The sequence below is a fragment of the Castor canadensis genome, chromosome 7, assembly GCF_047511655.1.
Source record: "Castor canadensis chromosome 7, mCasCan1.hap1v2, whole genome shotgun sequence".
Classification (NCBI taxonomy): Eukaryota; Metazoa; Chordata; class Mammalia; order Rodentia; family Castoridae; genus Castor; species Castor canadensis.
The window spans coordinates 152,782,158-152,798,940 of NC_133392.1; the positions used below are offsets into that span (position 1 = coordinate 152,782,158).

The 16,783-nt window shown below is 43.2% G+C and overlaps 1 protein-coding gene across 2 annotated transcripts in view; it reads right to left on the reverse strand.

Annotated features, from left to right (window-relative positions):
• Positions 1-16,783, reverse strand: part of Kazn (kazrin, periplakin interacting protein) — a 1,020,937-nt gene that overhangs the window by 739,501 nt on the left and 264,653 nt on the right. For both annotated transcript variants that reach the window (XM_074081291.1, XM_074081292.1), the window contains exon 2: positions 9,870-10,027. In XM_074081291.1, the coding sequence (XP_073937392.1) occupies positions 9,870-10,027 (158 nt within the window). The remainder of the gene's footprint in view (positions 1-9,869; positions 10,028-16,783) is intronic.

The window sequence follows — 16,783 nt, forward strand, 5'->3', positions numbered from 1 at the left end:
GCGAACATGATACAAACAAAGGATGCAAATGCAATTGCTTTGTTCACTTTTTCTTTTTATGGACCCCCATCCCTACTATAAAATATTCTAGAGTTAGCCTGCTGGAGGGGTGTGAGAAGTATAAGGAAGAGAAATGAATCATTGTAGTTGAAGTCACCTTGACCAACCAGGCCCCAGTCTACAAATGTAAGAGCAAGACTAGTCAGGGTCAGCCATCCCCACCCATACGAGCAGAATTACCCATCAATCCATAGACTTGGAAGAAAAAAATAGCTGTTGTTTGAAGCTACTCAGTTCTGTGATGGTTTGTTATGCAGCAATAGCCAACTGATACAAATCCATGCCAAGATTCTCATTGTCAATGTCATCATGAGCTCCATCTCTTTGCTTTAGACTTATGGAGCAGGAAAAAATGAGGGCTGAGACCTAGGAATGAGTCTATGATCCAATCCAAGAGTATCCATACTGAAAGCAAATATCTGGTACTCAGCTGACTCAAGCAAGTGATTTTGTTTCAAGTTCTCAGGAATAAGTTACTTAGAATAGGCAAGTCACCATCTCAGCATTAAACTGCCTTTAACTATGATTTGCTCAGAGACAAGACAGTGAAGGTACATGGATATAGGCTTGGGTTGGCACCAAGGTGACTTGCTGGGTCCCCTCCCAGCTCTAACTTTGGATTTAAATGAGGACACTCAGCAACATGGTGCCTCAATTTACCTGGCTGCTCTGCAAAAACTGTTTGAGTTTAATGTAAATGGGAGGCACCAAGATCCTGGTATAAGAATTACTGTTCTAAGTGGAAGTTATTTTGGGGATATAATTATATGGTGTACATTCAACTCTCTATTATCTTACTAATGGATGGGAGCCATGGCATAAAAATACCAATAACTGATACTTTAAAAAAAATCTGATATTGAATTCAATGGTGGCTGAAAAGATATTGACAATAAGATTACTTTTCTAATTATGTCCCATTCAGAGTAACCTTAATTTACATTTCCTGAGGGCATGCCACCAAGGAAAGAAATGACTGCAGTTATTCTGTCAATTTCCTAGTACAGGGATGCAGGTAGAATGGCAGGCTCTAGACAATAGATTTTTACTTACAGAATGGCAGCCCTCACTCCTCCATCCTCTTGTCCAAATGAACTCTGCAATTTGTGTGTTTTTGCTGCATCCACCTGACTCCTCACTCTCATTGAGGTTTAACAGCTCTTCCTGAAGACTTCTTCTGTACGTCTATGCATCTAACAAGGAGTAACCATAATCTTGGCTCCTCTGTGGATGCCAACAGGCAAAGGATCAGAGGACACTCTGTTCCTGAGAGGCCAGTTCCAATTTTTTGCATTCTTAAATTGAATGTAAACTTCTGGGATAAATAATTTGCATAGATCTTCTGCAACATCTCAGGGGAGTTATTTTCAGTTACTTCATGGAGTATACTAAAGACATACAACCAAATTAAAGTACAAATGTATGGAATAAAGCATGAGAAGAGCACTCTCTGTCTCTGTGTCTGTCTTTCTGTCTCTCTGTCTCTCACACACACCATTCAGATCTCAGCTTAAATGTGACATTCAAAGAGAATGTCTTTGAACCTTGCCTAAATTAAGCCCTAATACACATTTGAGGCAATTATTAAAGCTGACTATTACCTACTTACTTTCACATTTATATCAGCTTTCTCCACAAAATACAAGATATTCAAGAGCAAGGATCACTTGCCCAAACCAGTGGCCAATAACTACTTTAGTATTCGCCACAGCCCTGCACATTGTGCACTGTGGGCAATGAGTGAAGGAGAAAATAAGCAGCAAATAGAGAAGACAGATCTTGAGGACCAATGGCGGTCGATAGTAGGGCTTCAAAGAAAAAGGATTCTGCAGCTAGAAGAGTTCCATAAATAATTAAAACATTGACTTTGGGTCTAAAACAACACTTCTCAACCTTACACTATTGATGTCTGGGGCTGAATAATTCTTTGCTGTGTGGGGCTGCCCCGTGCATTGGGTAGTAATGTTTTAGTAACATCCTTCAGATGCCAGTAACACCACCACTCCATTCTTCAACCACCGCCAGGACCAAGAGCACCGCCACCCAGCCAAGGTCCCCTGGAGGGTGGGCAGGATTTCTCTCCCTCATAGTTGACAGCCATTCATCTAGAGTGATGCTGGGATTGGGTATAATTTTGGGAGCCAACAAATGTTTGCCAACATGACAATATCATCATGGGGAGGCTGGGCTATGGTGGTGGTGGGAACTCAGTACCTTTTATATTCTATTTAAAGATGTTTGAAAACTATATTCTTGAAGCCTAAACCTTCCTGGAGTCTGAGAGGGTAGAGTTTAGCTTTAGAAATGCATTGCATATTTTTTAAAATTGTCAAAACATTTTGAGCTCTGTGTAGTATTCTGTGTCTGAAGCCAGGTTTTAATCTTCTTTTTTTTCCCCCCCACAAAATTACATACTCCCTTTCCCTCCATTTAATAACTCCTCAGGAAGCAAATACTCTGAGGGTCACCACCTACAAGTAGGAAATCAATTATGCTTGCTTTGTGATGGGCTGGACAGAACAATATAAGAGGGCCATTTTAGTAAACCTTAATAGCTAGTTTTCAAACTAGAGACAATAATGCCCAACCTCCTGCACCTCTCATGGCTGAGAGGAAAAAAATGAGAAAACGCTGGTGAAATGCTTGTAAACAGAAAACAGATCTACGAATATCAGCGAATGTCTTTCTCTGAGCTTCCCCAGCCCCTACTCAGGCCTACACCAGTAATTACCACAGAGCACGCTAGTGTCAATTCTTAGTCCTGCTATGGATTAGATGTGGTCTGTCTGACAAGCTCATTGCTGGAAGCTTGGGCCCCAGTGTGATGGTCTTGAGGTGGTGGCACCTTTAATAGGTAGGCTCCAAACCAGGCATGGTGGTCCATATCTATAATCCCAGTACTCAGGAGGCTGAGGCAGGAGGATCAAGAGTTGAAGGCCAGCCTGGGCTACATAGTGAAACCTTGTCTCAAAAAAGCAAGAGCTGGGTTTGTAGCTAGGTGGTAGAGGGTTTGCCTAGCATGTGCTCAACCCTGGGTTCCACCCCCAGTACCAAAGAAGAAGGAAAAGGAGGAGAGGGAGGAAGGAGGAAGGAGAAGGAGGAAAGAAGAAGGAAAGAGGAAGGAAGGAAGGAAGGAAGGAAGGAAGGAATGGGAAGTGGAAGTAGTAGAGGTGCTACCTTGTGGGAGGTCATGTGGGCTTCCCCACTATGGAAGTGCTGTCTCACTGACTTGGTCAGTCCAGTGGGAATGGATTAGCTCCCTTGAGATATGTTATTACAAAGCAAAGCCACCCACCATGCTTGGCCCTTTCTGCAGGCAGCAATTTCACTTTCTGCTTCTCAGTCATGTGTGACACAGAAAGCCACCAGCACCATGCTATTTGGACTTCCCAGCCTCCAGAATCATGAGCCAAATAGACCTCTTTTCTTTAGACATTACCCAGTACCTAGTATTTTGTTACAGCAAGACAGACAAATACAGCTCCTAGGTTTGTGGTGGGGTAATGTTTTATTCTTATTTGTCCCTACATCTTAGTATAGAATCAAGCTGAGAACTGGGCACAGAACAAAGTCCATGATCAGAACACACAGTAGACTTCCCATTGTCCCCATCCATGGTGGCTTTTATCCAGCATCCATTCCTCTTTTCATACACTGTCTCATAAAATCATGCCAACCCCTCTCATGGCCCAGGAGGGCACTATGACCTAAGATAGGCCATTTAGAGTCTTCTAAGAATTTGAATCTTTATCTTACAAAGAGAGAAAATGGCTGGAGCTGATTTCCCCTAGCCACGGTGCTCTGAGTGACTGCTCCTTAGCACAAGACCCCTGGATCTGCATGGCTGCCGTCATTCCTGTCTTTTCTGTTTCTCCTAAGAGCTACCATATACCTCTGCATTGGATGTTTCTGCTGTCTTCCCCTGTTGCTGACAACCAGAGAGCCCTAACTCCTGCCCACCCTAACCTTCCTTCCATGAGTTTGTTATGATTTTGCCCCCGACACTGTAACCATCAACTATTAGTCCAGCATAAATTCTATTTTGACATCATTTCAAATGCCTATCAGTAGAATAGTCACTTAGTATCTAAAGTGTAATGTAAAGGCTCCATGACATAAAAATTGTCTTTTAGTATAATATAGCTCCCGGGAAGAGTTGTTTGATAGAGACTATGCCATTCAAAGGCGACCCATCCTAGGAGATGTCCCTTTCCTTCAGAATACAGCAATACAGGGGCCAGGCATGGTGACACATGCCTATAATCCTAGCTAGTCAGGAGGCAGAGGTAGGAGGATCATGCTCCAAGGCCACCGATCACAAAAGTGCAAGTCTCTGTCTAAAAGCAAATTGAAGCAAAAAGGGCTGGGGGTGTGAATCATGTGGTAGGGTGCTTGCTTAGCAAGCACAGAGTCCTGAGTTCAAACCCCAGCAATGCACAAAGTAAAAAGGCAAAGGGTACAACTGAAGCCAGGAGTCCAGCTTTCTCCTGAGTCACATTTCCAACTATTCGTACATCTTTGTGCACTAATCACTGAAAATTTTGCCTTTCCCTTATGGGTTTACAAAGGGGACAGAGGTCTCAGGGGAGGCTACCTTTCTCTATTAACTTAAAAAGAAGTACCTAGACTAAGCTTGATGGAACGAGGAACAGCATTACAGTTTCATAATTCATCCTCCACTTCTGAACAGGGAAGGTGATTGCAAAAGCCCTGGTAACTGATGGGTTTACAACTAAGTTTGGTCATGGCTGCAAGTTAAATATTTTTTATTTAAAAAAATAACTTGTAAGATCAAAATCACTATGGCAGAATGGGAAGTGAACTTGCAGGCCTCAGATTTGCTGAGTTTATAGTTTGGCCTCTGAGGATAAAAAATAAGCATTGCTTTTTCAAATGCAAAGGGACAGTGTGAGTGTCCAGGCACATGGACTGCTGGAGGGATGAGCTAAGACTTAGAAATAATCAGCTTATCACTGGAGCATTTAGTACTCGAACTAAATTCCTCAGACCCATTTAATTATTTCTTTCTCCTATGACTTTTAAGAAGTGACATAAGGAGACTTAAAACACCCCAGGGCAAATTGTGGGGACAAGAGCCTTGCTTGTTTGTCCTTATAATACTGGAGTTTCTTCTCTGCTTGCTACAACCTGGCAAGAGAGTTCTAGTCCTTTCTCTCTGATGGCAGCATATTTCAGAAGGTGATGAGAAAACCCGTATTTGGGGTGCTCCTCACAGCTGCCGCCTGTGTCTGAGACCTCTGAAGATCAGGCACTTCTGGTCATAAGTTTGTGCAAAGTGAGGGCAAGGCACTGTCTCATTCGTGGGCATGACCGGAAGTCAGCTACATCCAGGAAACTATATTAGTAATAACCATGGAGTTCTACCTGACCATGGCATTGACCTCAGCCAGATAGCACCTGAAGGATGGAAAGTGCTAGTAACAGGGGGATCAAGTTGAAGGTGACCTTTGTGATATGTGTGGACCGCCTGATTCCCCAGGTGGCCTCCCCAGTGCATCTGGCCTTCCTAAGCTATTTTGCAGGAGCCTGAGCCCAAGGTTCCTCTGGTCCAAACCACCCTTAACCCCATCTGAGTTCAGTCTAGAGCAAGTGCCCACACAGCTTAGATAGCTGATCTATTCTTGTTAACTCACCCTGATTTTGTCAGAAACCAACCAGGAGAGTTTCTCTTCAAAAGAGAAAAGAAAAAGAAAGCTGCCCAAACCATATTCCATCGCAGATCCTGGCATGGGCACCTACCTGCTTCCTGAGTGCCAGGCTGGCCTCCTGCCCACTGCTTTACCTCCTGAAGCTGTGTCAAACTTGCTTGTCAAGAGACACATGGAGCTTTGGTAAATACACTTTCAACACAACAGAAAGGAAGACACAGGAGGAGAGAGAAGGGAAGTGGGACTGAAACAGGCAAAATGTAAATCCACGTCTCAAAGAAGACGAATCTGGCCAACCAAAGGAAGAGGAAGCAGGGGAGAGAGGGAGGAAAAGTATGAGTGGGTGTTGGGGGAGGGAGTAGGAGCAAAGGAGGAAAAACGCTGGGTGGGGTGGGAGAGAGAAGGGTGAAGACAAAAGACGACGGGAACAGGGAAAAGGTGGAAAGAGCAGGGCAAAGGATTAACCCAAAGGGTAAGCGTATTTCAGGGCATTTCCACCAAACCTTTGAGATCTGTCCGCCTGTAAGGACCAACTTGCTTAGAGATTGTGTGCTTGCTTTTATTTTTAATTTTTTACTTCATTCCTGGGGATGGAGGGTGTGCTGGTGCCTCAGCGTCTCTTTAAATGAGCTCCCCCTTCAAGTTTAGGACTTGAAGCTAGATTTTAGGCAGAGAAGTCGCCTGCTCACTTCTTATACCTGGCTTCAGTCAAGAGTAGGTAAAACATGGGTCCTGCCTTAGCATTCTTTATCCTACAATGGAAGAAGTCACCCAGGTGCATGGGGTGTTCTCTGCTCTAGCACTCAGCCTTCAAGAAGACTGGACAGCTGGCCGAGCCATTTTCTTGTTCTCTCAAGCAATGCTTCACCCTTAATAAATAATGACGGCAGGCCTGTGGGGTGGAGGGAGAGAGGGCTGTGTAACAATAAGAGATTTAATTTTCTGTAATCAACCCCTCTTAGCATGCAGAGTCACACAGTGCCAGTAAAAGAATTAATCTCTACCAGAAAGACTTGCCTCTTTGGCGTTATGAATCTAATCACTTATGAGGCTGAGTTGGCATTTTGGGTTTAGTCAGAACTCTCAGGAATAAAAGCCACCAGATCAGGTTTCCAGTGAGACCTGAACAGGATACTCCATTGAATTTGGAGGCTTGCAGACTAAAGAGGCCATGGAATGCAAATACAGGCATTCTGCCTCTTTCAGACACCGCCAGGCTGGCCATACTTAGGGAGTGAATAAATCACTTTGGGCCTCCTGGGCTGCCCATGGGAGACGCTCTTGCACCATTGCATTTTCTAAGATGGATTGTCAGCCCTGCCAATCATCACTGGCACCCCCATTATACTTGGGAGATGTGTTTGCTCCATGCACACTGTTTTATAATCCTCAGAGGTAGAATTTCATAGCACAGTACTGCGTTTGCCTTTGACATTCTCCCAAGCAGGATTTATTGCTTCCAAGAAAGATGTGACTTGAATCGATTATGGCTTGTAAACACACACTCTCTCTGAACAGCCTCCGGCTTCTCTGGAATACTTTTTGCCTGACTTCATTCAAGTTGTAAGCTGATGTCAGAGTATTTCATCATATTCTAATACCATTAAGAGCCCCTTGGGTATGGAAGTAAGAGAGCTGTTATACCAACCAAGTTAAGGGATGTGATTACTACTCATGCAAAGCTAACGTCCTACAACACACAAACCCACAAGACGGACATCCATTAATACGAAATGCAGGCCCGACGGAAGGACGTATACACATTCTATTTACATTCTATCGGCTTCCACTACCGACGAACTTAGAGTATGAAGTAAGTACATTCCTAGGTCTTTGGAAGTGTGGTAAGAAGCAATGCTTTAAAATAGGTGGGAAATAGCTGAATTTCCCCAAAATGTTCAATAAAGATTCTCGTTAAAGATAGCATATTTCTAGACATCTTCTCCAAAAGTCAAAACCACATATCGCCTCAGCCATCCCCAAAATGTAGAGAGTCCTCAGCATTTTGTCAACTTGGTGCCTGGGGGAATTAGGTGACATGATTCTATTGATTTCAGCAATGGATCTAGGGTGCCAACCACAAATAACATTTCAAAGGCATTAAAAAAAGATACATATGTTTAGACTAAACCAAGCATGGCCCACTTATCTTTCATTACTCAAAAAGATAAGAGCATAAAATTTCTGACTGATAAGAGGTTAAAGAGTCAGTGATGCTTCTGGATGGACACCATGTGACATTCGCACCTGACCTTCTGTGATGCTCTCTCTGGAGAAGTGGATCCAGTGAACCTTGATTTTAGAGTGCAGAACTTGGGGGAATAGCCAGGATTCCCTGATCCATTTTATCCAGCCATCTAAATGAGAACATTCTAGAATATGTATCAATTTGGGATCTGGAGAGAATAAGATAGTAAAATATTGCCACGTTACGAAAAGTGAACCGTGGCTACCCATACTAATAAGGATTCAAGACGTCAAGTGGATTAGGTGTTTGGGGGGGGCAGTCTTTCCTTCAGCAATGCAAAACACTTCTTAATTGTCAAATAGTAATTGTACAAATTTCTGGGGCAGAGTGGGACAATTCACGTACACAATGTGTAGTGATTAGATCATTTCCATCTTCTTAAGTGTTTATTATTTGTCGGTGCTGGGAGCTCCAAACCCTTTTATTTTTGTTTGTTATGAAATCAGTAAGAAATTATTGTCAATTATAGTCACCCCCTGTGCTGTGGAAGGTAGGAACTTATTTCTCCTCTCTGTGTTCTGGTACCAACAATTCAGCAACTCTCTGACACGAGACATCTTGCAGTCCAGTTCTAGGCACTGGTAAGCTCAGATGTGAAGGAGAGGGAGAAGAATGAATGGTTTTTTTCATTCTCTTAGATTTTGCACACTGGAATTTACACAGAGTCTTTGGGGATTCATTTAGACCGTTCCCTGGGCTAGGATGTCAGCTATAAGATTGGATCCGGGCATTGAGGGAGGCTAAGCTTTTCGAGAACAATTTGCTCTCTTTATTCAGTAAATTGCTCTAAATTTCCCTTTTTCCTAAGATTTAAAATTGGCTGTTATAGCTTCAGAGTCTTTCCTTTCTCCCCCAGACAGGCTTGGGGAAGATGGAGAAGCTGAATGGCTGTCCACAATAAAGAGGAGAAAAGAGCAGAGAATAAAAATGAAAGGCTTTGCATAATTTGGGGCACCTCAACATGGGGGCCCACAGATCCCGTGGGGCAGCTCCAAACATTGACAGGTGAGAAACACACAAGTGTCGCCAGCTACAGTCTTACTGGTACAAGATCTAGGGTGGATTTAAAAACTAAAATATCATCATGGTAGACACAAAAGCAAAGAGAGCACAATTCCAAAGCTGTGATTCAACAGAGAACAAGCTCAGGAAGAAAGTCCCAGAGCAAAACTCACACCAGAGCCACACAACCCAAAAAACATTTTCTGAAACACTTGGAGGTACTGGAGAGGGAGAAAGACAATAAAATCTCACGCCGTTTGGCTTCCAAACATAGAAAACAACCACTTCTCTTAAAACACCTGGTGTTTGCCCATCGACATGTCTGCAGAGACTCACCAACCAAGCCAGAAGGAGTCGATAATTTTTAAAGATTTCCATAAAGTAGCGTACAAGGAGAAGTCTTAAAAAATAACATCCCAACAACAGCATGCAACATCTTCTGTGATAAATTCGTTGCTAGTATTAAAAAGAAAAACAGTGCCGTTTCGCTTACTGGGTGGTACACCGAATGCACCAAAATATTCATTAGCTACTCAGAAATGCAGTTTGGGATAAGAATTTGCTCCACTCCGTTGCCTTCACCAGCTTTGAAGATGCGAAGTTGGTATGTAAATGGATTTTCACTTTCCCAAGGCTAATGGGAGTTCTGTTCCATTCGCAGAGGCAACACGTATATTATTTTTAAGCTCTATTACTTTGACTTAAAAACAAGCCATTTTAATACCAAACCCCAAAGAAGACCTAATCAGAAATCCAGTAGTCTCAATATCAGAACGTGACATCTTTGGTTAGGTTTGGTAAGTGACCGTTCTTGGGAAGCATACACAAAATAATAATAACTAATAATAACACAAACTCCTGATCTAGAACTTCTCTATTGATCTTTGTACCTGAGCGTCCATCAAGAGATGTCTCATCAGTATCATGGAACTCTTCAGCGTCTCCTTTTCTGTGGGTAGAAAGGGGTCTTTGTCTTCCTCCAGGGCCTTTGACTTGGTGACAATAAAATGGGAAATCTGATCATTTAGGGTGTGCAATGATTGCACAGCTGTGAAAAGACAAAGAAGAAAAGGTGTAATTGCAACTGGTAATTTTTCAAACAGAAATTGGGGAGCAAATTTTAAGAGAAAAGTGAGGGCACACACAAGTATAAACCAGGCAGGCATCAAGAACCTGACAGACACACGAATTCCTTCAACAAATGGCTTAACAGCCAGCTCGTGTTTGAGGACTACTATCCAAACGCCAAGCCTCTATGGGCTTCCTAGGGACACACGTATGAGCAAAATCAGACAGGGCACCCTCTTCATGGAGCATCCAATTGTGCTGGGTAAACTGAGGGAAAGGCTAGCCAACAGGTCCATGAACATGACTTTGTGGTGACTGTTTATAAGCTGGAGAGATTAACAGGCACTGGAGGCTGCTGCTACACTAGATTCACATTTACGATGATATAGCTGGCTATTTTACCTCTAAGCAGATGGCTTCGGTGATTAAAGTTTATGAAGGGACAGTGGCCATGTTTTCCAAGCAGTGTCACATGTGGGCTGGGAGGATCGTGTTTCTCAGTAATTCCCATAACACCACCATCTGACACATTATAGGTTTTAAGATTTCACTTATTTATTTCACTTATTTATTATCTTTCCCATGTACTCAGTAAGAGCAGAGATTTTTTTTTCTTTTTTTTTTTTTAACAGAGATTTTCCTTTTACTTTGTTTATTGTTGGTAGTTCCAACAATTAAACAGAATCTGGCCGTGAAAGGTGCTCAACAAATATGGTTGAATTAATTCTCTTACACCTCCTGGAGTTAAAATTCCTTTCCTTATAGGATTTCTATAATTTTCACGAAAATCTTTGCTTTGAAACAAAAAATATGAAAGTCCTGGGCATTCTCATTAAGCGACCACATTAACCACATTTCTGAGGGGGGAAAGAAGTCATCAACAAATGGGCATCCGACAGCAGGATGTTTAAGACTGCTGCTTCTGGCTAAAGGCAGTAAGAGGCCCAGATTATTCTCCTGCTGCAAATGACTAGAAAACTGGACAATATTTTAGATACAGCTATGTTTAAACATGGAGTAGAAGATAGCAGGGGTCTGTGGTCCTAGAGAAAGCAGGAAAACAAAGTTTAATCTATTATGTCCATGTTAGTTGACAAGGAGAGAATCTGGAGTCTTCAGCACAGAGAAGAGAGAGCCAAGAGAGGGCAGCAGTGCTGGTGAGACTCATGGATGGAGCCAGAGATTGGAGGGGCTGCTCAGCGAGGATTTGTAGGGCAGAGCACTGAAAGGGAAGTTGCACAACGGTCTTCAGAAACCTGCAGAGGGCTTTGAGTGGTTGGCTGCACATAGGTAGGGTAAGACTCTCCACGCCCAGGCCAGAGCAGCTGCCAGGAGAGGGCCATTGCGAGGAGCTACAAGTCAAATTGTTCCGAAAGACCACCCGGGGCCACAGTTACTGTGTTCTTGCCAAAGTGGAGGGACTTTGTTTACATACGAGGCACATTCAGCAGAAAATTGAGAAGGGAGTGCTCCAGAAATGAAGTCAAACAATCCCTAGAGAAAGGCTGCTGTTGTGCACATGCATATACACACACATACACATACACATGCATATGTGAACACACATGCACATACATGCACACACACATACATATACACATCTCCACACTACACATACACACACATACTCACATATACACACACCCACACATACATGAATACACATGCACATATACACAAACACACGCAAACACAGCTCGAGGATCCTACTGATCTGTAAATAACTTAAATACTTGCGAGGAAAAAAAATGAGCAATTTTTGTAGAGGTCTAGCAAAATCTAGTACCCCAAAATGTAAAGTCCATAATGCTCACTATTCAATAAGAAAACACTAGACATACAAAGAAGCATGGTAAGACTCAAACCCAGAGAAAGATCAGGGTGCAAAGACAGACCCAGAAACAGCTGAAGTGATAGTATTGGCGAACGCAGCTATTAAGACAGTTACTGCCCTGCACTCTGCACGTTCAAGACTGTGAAATGAAATGGTCACTAGGAGGAGAAAAACAGAATGTTCAGAAAAGAACCAAATGGAGCTTCTAGGGATGAAAAACACAGTGTCTGAAATGACATTTTCCTGGGGTAAGATTAATATTGCATTAGACCATACAGAAGAGAAAAATGAATGAACCTGAAATCTTATAAATAAAGCCACCCAGAAGGAGTGGACAGAGCCTCAGTGACAGCACAAGGCTCTGCAGCTGTCTAACACACATACAGCTGATGTCCAGGGTAATGAGGGGGCAGCAGGAAAACAGCTGAAAAAGTAACACGAAGGTTTTTTTTATAAATTTGATAAAACTAGATAGTTAGAAATTTGAGAATCTCACTATATCTCAAGCAGCATTAACAAAAAGAAAACTACACTAAGACACATAATCCAATTACCAAACACACGGTGGGGTGGGGGAGAGAGAGAGAATATGAATCTTAAAATTAGTCATAGAAAAAGGCATGTTACATTCAGAGCAATGAAGAACGATGTCACACTTGTTAGAATCAATGCAGATGGAAGTTTAAGGAATGACATTTTGAAAATACTGAAAGCAAAAAAACTTGCCAACTTAGAATTCTATACCCAATAATAATATCTTTCAAATATGAAGGTGAGAGAAAACTGTTTTCATGCCCCATACCTGCCCTGGGCAGCGGGGTGGAGGCATCTCAGTGCACATACCAACCTGGTTCAGGCACTATTGAGGCAGAAACAACAGCCACGTGACATTTTAAGTCAGAGATCAGAGATAGCTCCTCCTAGGCTCACTCATCCTAGTGGCACAGGCTTGAAGGAATTTCTACTGAGTTCTGAAATGGTCACAAGGAGGTTCAGGACAAGGGTACAGCAAAATACTCAGGCTTCCTGAGAATCCAGAGACAAGGGGACAAAAAGAGTAGGGAAAGCAATTCCAATGTATTTGATCGTTCCTCAAAAAATACTTGGTTTGAACTGGAAGTGACTAGGTTATAACCAATGGTCATGTGAGCTCCAGATTGCAGCTAGGTTCTATCATGGAGACCACCAGTGACTTCTGGAGTTGAGACTATAAAGTTCTAAACTCTTTACTAACTACTTTGCAGTAGGCAGGTACCCCGTGCCATAAAAGGAACACTTAGCAGCTACCCCAATACAATTCCCAAAGTCCATGACCAGTCGCTACATAATTCATGCCACATGTCACCTCCCCCATTCTGTTGTCCCTTGCCCTGATTCCCAGGATCCACACGATGGTCTCCTTCTCTCTAAAGCATTTGCTGGACACTCCAGTTCCCATGTCCTTTGCTTAGAGACACACAGAACCTGCTGTCAATGAAGTACTCGTGCCAGTTCTTGGGTGAGGAATTACTGTCAGGCCTGTCCCACCAGGATCTGAGGTTCTCAAAGTACATCTGTTACATCTCTGTTTATTCCTGTTCCTTGTTCACCAGCACCTGCTCTAAAATTCACTTTGTTCTAAACTCAAAACACAGTCTGAAACAGCTAGGTACCACTTCTCGGAGAACTTGCCATGTTGTATTGCCATTGCTCGGTTAAGAATCCATGTGTGATAGGTTTAATTATTGGTTCAAAAACCACCCTTCTCCAAACCTATCCTTAAAGAATTCTTCCTAGTGACCCTCCTTTGAGAGAAACATAATTCCTGCTGTTATTAATTTCTGATTGTGATATGTCACTTGCTTTGGCCAATTAAATGTGAGCAGATGTGAGCTATGCTGTGTCCCAGAAGAATTTGTAAGAGTCACTGTGTGGTTCCACTTTTGTTCCTTATCTTTTGCCATGAGAACAGCCTAGACTCCAGCAGGAAGATGACATGGAAGTAAAAGATAAACTTTTTGCTTTTGTAAAGCACCAGCATTTGGGTGCTGTTTGTTACTGCAGTATAATCCAGTGGAGACTGACGATTACACAGTCTCTGTACTGGGTAGTGACTCCCTGGTGGGAAAGAATGAAATTTTGATCACTACCTATGTGTTGAGCAAATAAGAGCAGAGTCACTCTGGGAAATGTTTGTCAGTGGAGGAAGTGTAATTTGAGACTACAGACTCAGAAGCCAGTCGGCTTGGCTCTCCATCTTGTCTGCAACAGCTAGTTATCATGGTAAGAATGATAGTTTATTAAGTGCCTATCATCTTTAAAAGCCTTTGTGCAGAATATAAGTTCAGACCTCAGCCACTTACAAAGTGGGTAAACTTGAACAGAAGTTGCTTTACATTCCGGATGTCTAGCTCATTGTGTGCTCTCAATGGATGTTAGCTGTTACTACGGTTACAGACTATTATGTATGAGGCATCTGAAGCTCAGGTTTACACGACACAGATGAGATTCAAGGCCATGACTGTCCAATGGCCACTCAAGATCTTTCCATCTAAACTGAGTGATGCTAACTTACTATATCACATCACAAAACCAGCCAAGTGGGTCGGGTCATAAAAATCAGAAGGGTGGGGACTGTGCCTAGCATTTTTATAAATTTTCTAGCAAATGCCTAACACCGCAGGCAGAGCGCTGGCACACTGTAGGCACGGAAAGCCTGGGGTGTGAAACCTTTCCCTGATGCTTGCTTGCCTGTGTATTGTGAACCTCTCTTCTCCACCTGACAGCTCCTTCATTGACAATAATTATCATCGTTATTATGAACACAACAGTAGCCATCTTTGGAGGACTCACAATTTGGCGAACATTGTGCTACACATTTTATAGGGATCTTCTTACTTTATCACTCCAGGAATCCTATTCGAGAAGACACCATCAATATTCCTGTTTTACAAATGATAAAACTTGGATCAAGGGACTTTCTGGCATCCTGCACCTAAACAGTGACAGAGGCACAGCCCATGCATATAGTCCCACATTTCACAACCTCCAGCCCACACACCACCTGCTCTACCTACCTCCACTACTTGCTTTGGGCTGGCCCAACTCCCTGTCTGAACCTCACCTCCCTGCTTCTCCATTCCTACAACTTCCTTTACAACCTAGTCACCAATGAGGCCACCCTGATGGAATTCCACCAGGGGAACCACATAGAGCCATCCTAGGAGTGTCATACTGATCAAGAATTATCAATGTTAGCTGTAGGTACCCCATATCTTCACATGCAGGCTGAGGCCAAGAAAGATTGCCCCACTCAACAAAGACACTATAGCAGTTGGCTTGAGAGAAAATGGACTCTAAAGACAGTCTGCCATCAAATCTGCTCCTCCAGTTAACTGTGTAGCCTTGGGTGGGGTCCTCAACCCCTCAGTTTTCCCATCTGTGAATGAGGACAATATTCATAATAACAACTTCCTCAGAGAGTTGCTTTGAGGATTGAATGAGACAGCTTTAATCACATCAGTCATGTGACACAGTACCTGTCACACAGTAAGTACATGAAAAATGTCAGCGATTATGATAATTATCCCAGAGTTTGTACCTCAAGGCTTCAATGTGCTGCTATCAGCTAATTGTCATGTTCATAACTGAGGTTAATTATGGAGTTATTGTTATGTAAATGAACCAAAGGTGACCTCTGTGTGTTGGCCCCTAGGTTATTTCTACACCTAGGCTGAGATCCGTTAACTCAACAGCCTACCAGTGTCAAATCATTACATGTCCAATTGTCTTAAAAAACAACTCAAGTAGATTTCAGCCATCTAGAGCCTGTCTGCTTTGTACACCCCACAAAGTTGCACCCCAAATCTATGAGGCATGGGTGGGTTGAGCTCTAGACCAGGAAAACCCCAAGCAGCCATAGCCCTTCAGTGTTCTTGGCCTAGTCTCCCAATGTACTGTGGGGCACATCACCCAGAGGCAGAAGTCCCCTCTTCAATACTCCTCTCTTCCTCCCCTTCTGAGTAGGGGCCTCTGCACCTCTACACACTGTCCTGCAATCTGAGACTCCCGCACATGCAAGTCTGTCCAAGTGTTGCCCCAAGAAAGCTTGTGTGTGCTACTGGCACCTTGTGGCAGCCCCCAAGTTCCTTGAACACTCATTCCGTGTTTGTGGTTGCATCCCCAGCTACCTCCACCCACTGGTCCCTACACAAAGCAAGCAATTCATGCCAGTAGAATGTGGGTGCAATAACATCAGGGAGTGGGAGGGATGTCCCTATCCACTTGTTGCCATGTGTGCCTAATCCTCCAGGCAGGTCCCCTGGGTTAAACTGTGTAATGGAGACTCCATGTTTCTGTCTGGTTAGTATCAACTGCCTTCTAATAAAAGCAGCTCTCTTGCTCTTTTGTAGAAATACTCATTCTTCCTGTAGTTCACTTAGAGTTGATCCCACTCCCAGGTCACAGAGAAGGGCACACTTCTAAGCCCAGCCCATCCAAACTCTGCCTGTGTGTCTCTGTAGCAGTGGTTGGCTCAGATTAAACATCTGATCAAGCAAAGCCAATCAGATTAAACCCCAGAATTATGTGGATCAAACCCAGCCAATCAATTGAATGCCAGGACTATATGGTCCTGCCATTAAGAATGATAGAGTCAACCTCTCCCACTTGGGACTGGTAAACTGGTGGAAAGGCAAGGCCTTCGCAACTATCACGTCAGTAATCTCTGCTTGAGAGTAATCAGCACAAAGTGTGTAGAGCACAGACAGGGTCATCAGCACAGGATTCCTGTTAGGTGGGTTGGTAAATTCCCTTCTTTCCTGGATGGAGCCCACCTGGATTGAGCTGCTGCTTACAACTAGGAAGTCTAGATTATGGTGATGGTTTTGTGTTCTTCATGGAAATATTTATTCCTATGATTAT